Here is a 7350-nt window from a genome sequence, read left to right on the forward strand (position 1 = left end):
AGCGATCCTACTGCCTCAGCCTCCCGAGTGGCTGGGACTACAGGCATGCGCCACTATGCCCGGCTAATTTTTTCTATATAGATTTTTAGTTGTTCATATAATGTCTTTCTATTTTTTAGTAGAGACGGGGTCTCGCTCTTGCTCAGGCTGGTCTCGAACTCCTGACCTCGAGCGATCCACCCGCCTCGGCCTCCCAGAGTGCTAGGATTACAGGCGTGAGCCACCGCGCCCGGCCAAGTAAGTCATGCTTGTAGGTAAGAATCAACCACACTCTACATGACTGAGTCAGTAAATGTTATAAAGGGCTATGTAAATTGACCTCCCTGTCAGTAGGTGGCGCTTGCCAGAAGGAACAAGATGCAGTGTTGTTTGGGGGACCTGTGACTGGCTCCTGTCCCTCAGGCAAAGCACTTGAATGTCCCAAGCGGTTGTTGGGACCCTGGAACTTCCAAGTGAGTCCTTATTCTCCACCACAGCAGAGGCAGGTGAGGGAGTGAGCCTACCCTCTGGGCCCACAAAAGCTGATAAGTTAGTTGTTTCAGCTGGGGTCAAAGTTCTGCTCCCAGTGTTCTGGGAAAAGCTGCCGGAGGGATGAGGGGTGAGGTGGCCCCACCCAGCGAGAGAAAGGTTGCTTGTGCAGGCAGGGCTGGCTGAGATTCATAATCTGGCTGTGACTATCAGTTTCACTCTTCTCCCTCCTCCCCTGCTCTGCAGGCTCCCTCAGGCGTCTGTCAGCAGGTAGGCACTCAAATTAGCTCAGTTCCCCAGCGATGGTGCTACAAGCTGGCAGCTTCCATTTCCAGGATCCCACCCTGGCCTAAGAGTGTGTCCTTCCTGTGGGGGGAAGTATGCTCCATCCCCCAGTACTTGTGTGGGAACGAGCAAGAGGAAAACTGAGGGGTTGAATCCCCCTGGAGAGGACAAAGGCACAGGGTGGGTGGAGAAGCACATGGCACCTGCTGTCTCAGCACGGGTCTGTGGCAACAGAAAGCAGCCCTGTGGGTGCTGGCCGCCTGGTGCTTTGTCCTCATCAAGCTCCCAGTTCACTGGCGGCAGCCGCTTTTGGGCTTTTGAATGTGGAGAGGCTCTCCAGGAGCTCAGGAGCCTGCTGACTGCCAGAGATGTGAGGGAAGGAGAAACAAACTGCTCCACCTGCCCGTTTCACTGGACTCTAAGCCTTTCGGGAGTTGACCTCTGCATATATCTTGCTCCTTCTTGTTCTGTTTTGCAACTTCTTCCTGTGGAATCTCTTGTAGGTTTTGGCACTTTTCCCTCAGAATTTCACCTGATCTACTTTTGTTTGCTTTTTTCTTTTTCATCTAAAACTTTTCCTTCTTTATGAGATGATCTGGCAGCTGGTGTCTCTGGGCTGCCATCTTCTGGAATGCCTGACTATTCTTTGACACTGTGTTTTTGCTATCATTTGTGTCATGTTATTTCCGCTGCCCACCCTGCCCCCCCCCCTTTTTTTTAAGAGACAGAGTCTCACTCTGTCACCCAGGCTGAAGTGCAGTGGCTGGACTATGGCTCACTGCAATCTCATATTCCTTGCCTCAAGTGATTCTCCTGCCTTGGTGTCCCAAGGAGCTGGGACTACAGGCGCTTGCTATCATGCCCAGATAATTGTTTAAAAATATTTTGTAGAGACGGGTCACACTATGTCACTCAGGCTGGTCTCCAGCTCCTGGCCTCAAGTGAACCTCCTGCCTTGGACTTCCAAAGTGCTGGGATTAGAGGCATGAGGAACCATGCTTGGCTTTCCCCTCCTTTAGTCAAGATTCATCATCTCTTTCACCATAAGACCTGTGATCACTCTGGGTGCCTTCCGCATGCATGTGACAACCTGTTGAATACCTTGTGCTCAGAGCTTTACTTCTCTATAGCTAATCACTCCCATTCTACACCCTGGACCTTATAATCCCCTGGAGCTACCCCACCTCTGAATCTTAAACTCCAGTTTACCATTACAATCCTGGTAGGGCAGCTGTTCAGAGAGGAAGTGGACTGCTCCCCTGCCCTCATATTATATGGGAGACAGGTGAATCTGTTTTTCTTCTGATGTTTAAGTATTGTCTTCTGCCATACCATGGTTATCTTTACCTAGTAACCCATAAGGGGAAATTCATAACTGATCAGGAATTAGATCCAGTTCTCTTCCTGAGTACTATTACATTCACCTTTCCCATGTAGAAAATTCCCTAAATAGGTGTGATTTCCTTTACCAAAAAGTCTGGGAAATTACTCAAAACACTACAAACAAGGAATGAAATTGTAACTTTGACTCATTTCCCTGTACCACACATGGATAAGGGTGAGAAGATCTTCCAATTCCCAGCTTCAAAGGATGGCCACTGTGGATGCTTGCTCCCTCTGACTTCTGTTTAGTCTCCCAAGTTTTCTTCTGTAGCTCTTCTTTAAATCTGCCTCTAGCGCATACACTATGTGTTGTATGTCTGCCACTTTGCTTCTGGAAATTCTGCCTAACCCCTGAGACATCAGTCCCATCTCTGAAATCGTTCTTGTAACTTGTCAGTCTGTAGTACCTCAGGCTTCTGCCCAGTACTAATGGGACTTTCTTCCTAGGTTTTAAAAGTTCCTGGAAGGTAAAGGGTCAGCTCTACTCTGTTAGATGTTAGGAAGTAGATAGATGTTATGATTCCAATTAAGTTTCTCTACCAACAAGGGCAGATGGGTTACCTGAAAAGTATTGGTATTTAGAGTGCCTTTGTCCATATCCTGGTTTTACTAAAACACTGACTAGGTAGGTGACCTTGAATAAGTTCAGATTCCTCACTTGCAAAATGAGGATGATAATATTGTTACTTTTGTTGGGAGAAATGAGAAAATATATGTAAAGCCCTTAGTATAGTGCTTACCACAACAGTCATCAATAATATTAGTTATTGTTGTCATTGCTGTGATGATGCTGATTAACCTACTTCTTAGGAAAGCAGTCAGGTTTTATGAGGAAAGAGTATTTCCTCTGTTCACAGTGAAAGTGCTGGATAAATTTTATTAATAATATAATGACTATGTTAATGAATTGAGGCTATCAGTTACCAGTCTCAATTTCCTGATGCCACACTCCTTTACCTTCCATCCTCTCTGGGATCTACAGCTTGCCACAGTTATTCCCATTTTTTTATTGTATAACATGTTTAAGTTTTTTACTCATAACACAAGTCTCACCTGTGTAAAAATGAAACTATTTCTTTATAACTAAACTCAGTCTAGTTTATAGTGGGAAAATTATGTATGGCCTGAAAATGGAGAAAAGCACTTACTGGGTACAATGATGCCATTGCTTGGTGACACCAGTCTTGGCATTTTCTAGTGGACCCTCTAGGGATTATCTGATTCTATAGGCATGCATGCCATGGACTTTCTATTGACTTATTTTATTAATACAATTCTGTAGGTACAGATGATAACATGTAGATAATACAAATGATTCTTGTTGCTAACAATGCAAGTGAATTTTGGCCAATGGAAATATAACTCTGCTCTGTAGAAAAGATAAAGCAAGCATTGAAGTTTATTACCCTAAAAGGTATTAATCTGTTTGCATCATCAGCAAATTTATTTCAGCATTTCTGATTCTGTGTGTCCATATTATAAAATTTGTTCTTCAAACTCTCCTTTGAACTAGTCTAAACATCCTACTGGTTCCTTTATTAATAGCTTGAATAACTGCTTGTTCTGTAAATAAGCACTACAAGACACAATACATAAACTCGTTCATTTATGTATTGTCTATGGCTGCTTTCATGCTACAGTGGTGGAATCAAATAGTGTTGGCATAGACTGAATGGCTCATAAAGTCTAAAATATTTATTATCTGGCTCTTTACATACAAAGCTCGCTGACCCCTTTTATTAGGGTCTTAGGGTTGCTGTAACAAAATACCATAAACTAGATGGTTGAAATAACAGAAATGTATTGTCTCGTACTTCTGGAGTCTAGAAGTCCAAGATGAAGGTGTTCTTAGGGTTGTAAGGGAGAATGTTCTATGACTTTCTCCTAGCTTGTGGTGCTTTGCTGGCAATTTTTGGTGTTCCTTGGTTTACAGATGCATCACCCAGATACCTGTCTTCATCTTCACATGATTTTCTTCCTGTGTCTCTTCACATAGTCATCCCTATGTTCAAAGTTCCCATTTTTATAACGACATCAGTTACATAGGGTTAAAGCCTACCTTAATGACCTGATCTTAACTATATCTGCAAAGACCCTATTTCCAGATAAGGTCAACTGCTGACCTATATCTGCAAAGACCCTATTTCCAGATAAGGTCAACTTCTGACGTACTGTGGGTTTGGCCATAAACATATCTTTTTTTCAAGGACACAGGTCAACCCATAGCCTCCCTGTTTTTGGTTTTTCAGTATAGCCTCTGGTCTACTGAAGGATCAGAGGGGCACACATGGTTTGTTTTTCCTTTCATCAACCCTAGCATCTTATAGTATCTGACAAAAGCCAGACTGAAAAATACAATTAGTAACCAATGAAGCCCTGGTATCTTTCAAATCTCATTTCCAAGTTCCTCTTAGTCTTTATGAGGAAACAATCTAGTTCTGACCACAATTTAAAGAAACTGTCCAACAGTTACTTGAAAATGCTTTAAAATGTCAGGAAGTATTAATAATAAAAATTTCTTCCAAATGCCAGCTTTTCTAATCCAAATTAAAAGGCATACATTATATAATCTCTGATTTAGAAGAGAATGGAATCAGAGTTTTAGAACTTCAAGTTACCCATGGAATTAGATCAGGAATTTGTATAAGATGAACAAATATGAAGAGACTGAGCTCAGAGAAGTGATTTAATGTTACTCAACTCACTGATAAGCCAACCCACAACTAAAATCTGTTTTCATATCTGCTTTGTCCCGCTACACTATATTTCAGATAAAATAGGGTCGTCAATTCTAGACTCAAAGGAATTAGATATAGTTTACCTTGTAACTTTTTTTCTTTACTGAGCTTTATTATATGTTACAAAAATGTGTAGCTCATGTTTTTAAGCATAAGAAACAAAAATGAAAATGTTAACTGAAACATTACTAATAAAACTTACCTTTCTCATTGACTACATTCTGGTTTCAATACACATACATAGGGACTGAATAACATTATTAGTTGGTTTTGATTAAAATGGCTTTTCTGGCATTTTTAAACATATATATATAAACTATCTCTCTGTCAACCTTTAATCTGGGTTGTTCTTTGGAATTCTTTGAGTACAACTCTAGAGAGCATGACCCAGTGACAGAGTTACCCTGGTGAAAGTCAGAGTATGTCCACTCATGGAGGAAATTGTGGTCTTTAGCAATTTGTAGACTTCATCTTTTCTAGCCACATTTATCACAATGATCTTTTTAAAAAATTATTATTATTATTATTTTGAAACAGAGTCTTATTCTGTTGCCTTAGGTAGAGTATAGTGGTGTCATAGATTACTGCAACCTCAAACTCCTGGGCTCAAGCGACCCTACTGCCTCAGCCTCCCAAGTAGCTGGGACTGCAGCTGCGCACGACGCCCAGCTAATTTTTCTATTTTTAGTAGAGACAGCATCTCACTCTTGCTCAGGCTGGTCTCAAACTCCTGAGCTCAAGCAGTCCTCCCACCTCGGCCTCCCAGAGTGCTAGGATTACAGGGTGAGCCATTGCACCCAGCCTACAATTATTATTTTTTTTTTTTTTTTGGAGACAGAGTCTCACTCTGTTGCCCAGGCTAGAGTGAGTGCCGTGGCGTCAGCCTAGCTCACAGCAACCTCAAACTCCTGGGCTCAAGGGATCCTCCTGTCTCAGCCTCCCGAGTAGCTGGGACTACAGGCATGCGCCACCATGCCCAGCTAATTTTTTCTATATATATTTTTAGCTGTCCATATAATTTCTTTCTATTTTTAGTAGAGATGGGGTCTCGCTCTTGCTCAGGCTGGTCTCGAACTCCTGAGCTCAAACGATCCGCCCACCTCGGCCTCCCAGAGTGCTAGGATTACAGGCGTAAGCCACCACGCCCGGCCCTACAATTATTTTTTAAATTTAAAAATATATACCTGGTAGTAAACTATGTATTTTGTTCACTAAGATTTGAAATGAGAAATTGTTCCTGAATCTCTCATCCAGAAACGTTCTTCTGATTTAATATCTAGTTACAAACCTCCCTCTAGTTAATCTGGTTCCTCTTCCAAGTTTATACCTGATAACTTTTTGGCAACTTTTGCTGGAGAGTTTACTGTAAACTTTGGTTAGTTATTACATATCTATCATGGTCACATGGGTCCAACTATGTGCCACATTTTGAAGGCCTGAGGCTTTGGTCTTCTACTCTAAATCAAGTGCAAGAATTAAATGCTTGGTGTCATGTGTAGGACCCAAGGTTAACTGATATTGTTGCAAGTTAACTATTTTCTGCCCCAAAGACAGACATTAAATATTTCCCCCCATGATAAATACTTTTATTCAATCAGTTCCATTCTATACTTCATAGGCTGCTCAAGAAAAAGAAGAACTTCAAAGGGAAGGTGACAGTTTGGATGCTAAGATCAACAAAGCTGAAAAAGAAATCTATGCTCTAGAAAACACCCTGCAGGTGCTCAACAGCTGCAACAACAATTACAAGCAATCTTTTAAAAAAGTGACTCCATCTAGTATGTAGGAGCGTTAAAAATTTTTTTTTATAAGTATATATAATGAAAATGGTATAGTTAAAAGGAACACTGTGGGACATGGAGAACAAAGTATATCATGTTTGATTGGGTCACAAAAACTGATCACCATTCCTCCCCCCCCTTGTTTATAAGTGGCCTGCTAAGGTGTTATTTCTGTTATTAGTTCTAGTGGTACATGGCATATCACTTCTCTAGGGAATTAATTTCAAATCTGAAAAAAACCGTACTGTACTGCTGCTCTATGTTGACAAAACAAGAAATGGCTACGACATGCCATTTTTCTACAAGGAGATAAAGGAAATTTAACTTTTCATAACAAAAATATTAGATGTTTAATTAATATAATACTTTAAAATTTATTTCTAAATAGTATGTTGAAAATTTAAACTAAAAATTTTCTAAATTCTAGGTGAGGAGTATGACCTAAAAATTCAACTAGAAGAACAAAAAAGAACTGCTGATGAAAAATACAGATACAAACAAAGACAAATCAGAGAACTTCAAGAAGATATCCAGGTAAATCCTACAGGCTATTTAGTAATAGGCCCTAAATAAAAGTCTACTATTATTTTTACTAATTCTATTCCTTGATCTTGTGCAAAGAAAGAAGACAGTTATTTAGAGCCTCTTTTCGGCATGTAGATAGTAGGAGAGAATAGTCTCATTTAAAGGAGAGA

General features: G+C 40.8%; 1 protein-coding gene across 1 annotated transcript in view; it reads left to right on the plus strand.

The window, feature by feature from the left end:
- The window catches only part of CCDC39 (coiled-coil domain 39 molecular ruler complex subunit), a 70745-nt gene that overhangs the window by 58367 nt on the left and 5028 nt on the right, over positions 1 to 7350 (plus strand). Inside the window, exons 15-16 of the mRNA XM_069472884.1 lie at positions 6493 to 6652; positions 7083 to 7189. Coding sequence (XP_069328985.1) covers positions 6493 to 6652; positions 7083 to 7189 — 267 coding nt within the window. The remainder of the gene's footprint in view (positions 1 to 6492; positions 6653 to 7082; positions 7190 to 7350) is intronic.

The sequence above is a fragment of the Eulemur rufifrons genome, chromosome 7 (assembly GCF_041146395.1).
Source record: "Eulemur rufifrons isolate Redbay chromosome 7, OSU_ERuf_1, whole genome shotgun sequence".
Classification (NCBI taxonomy): domain Eukaryota; kingdom Metazoa; phylum Chordata; class Mammalia; order Primates; family Lemuridae; genus Eulemur; species Eulemur rufifrons.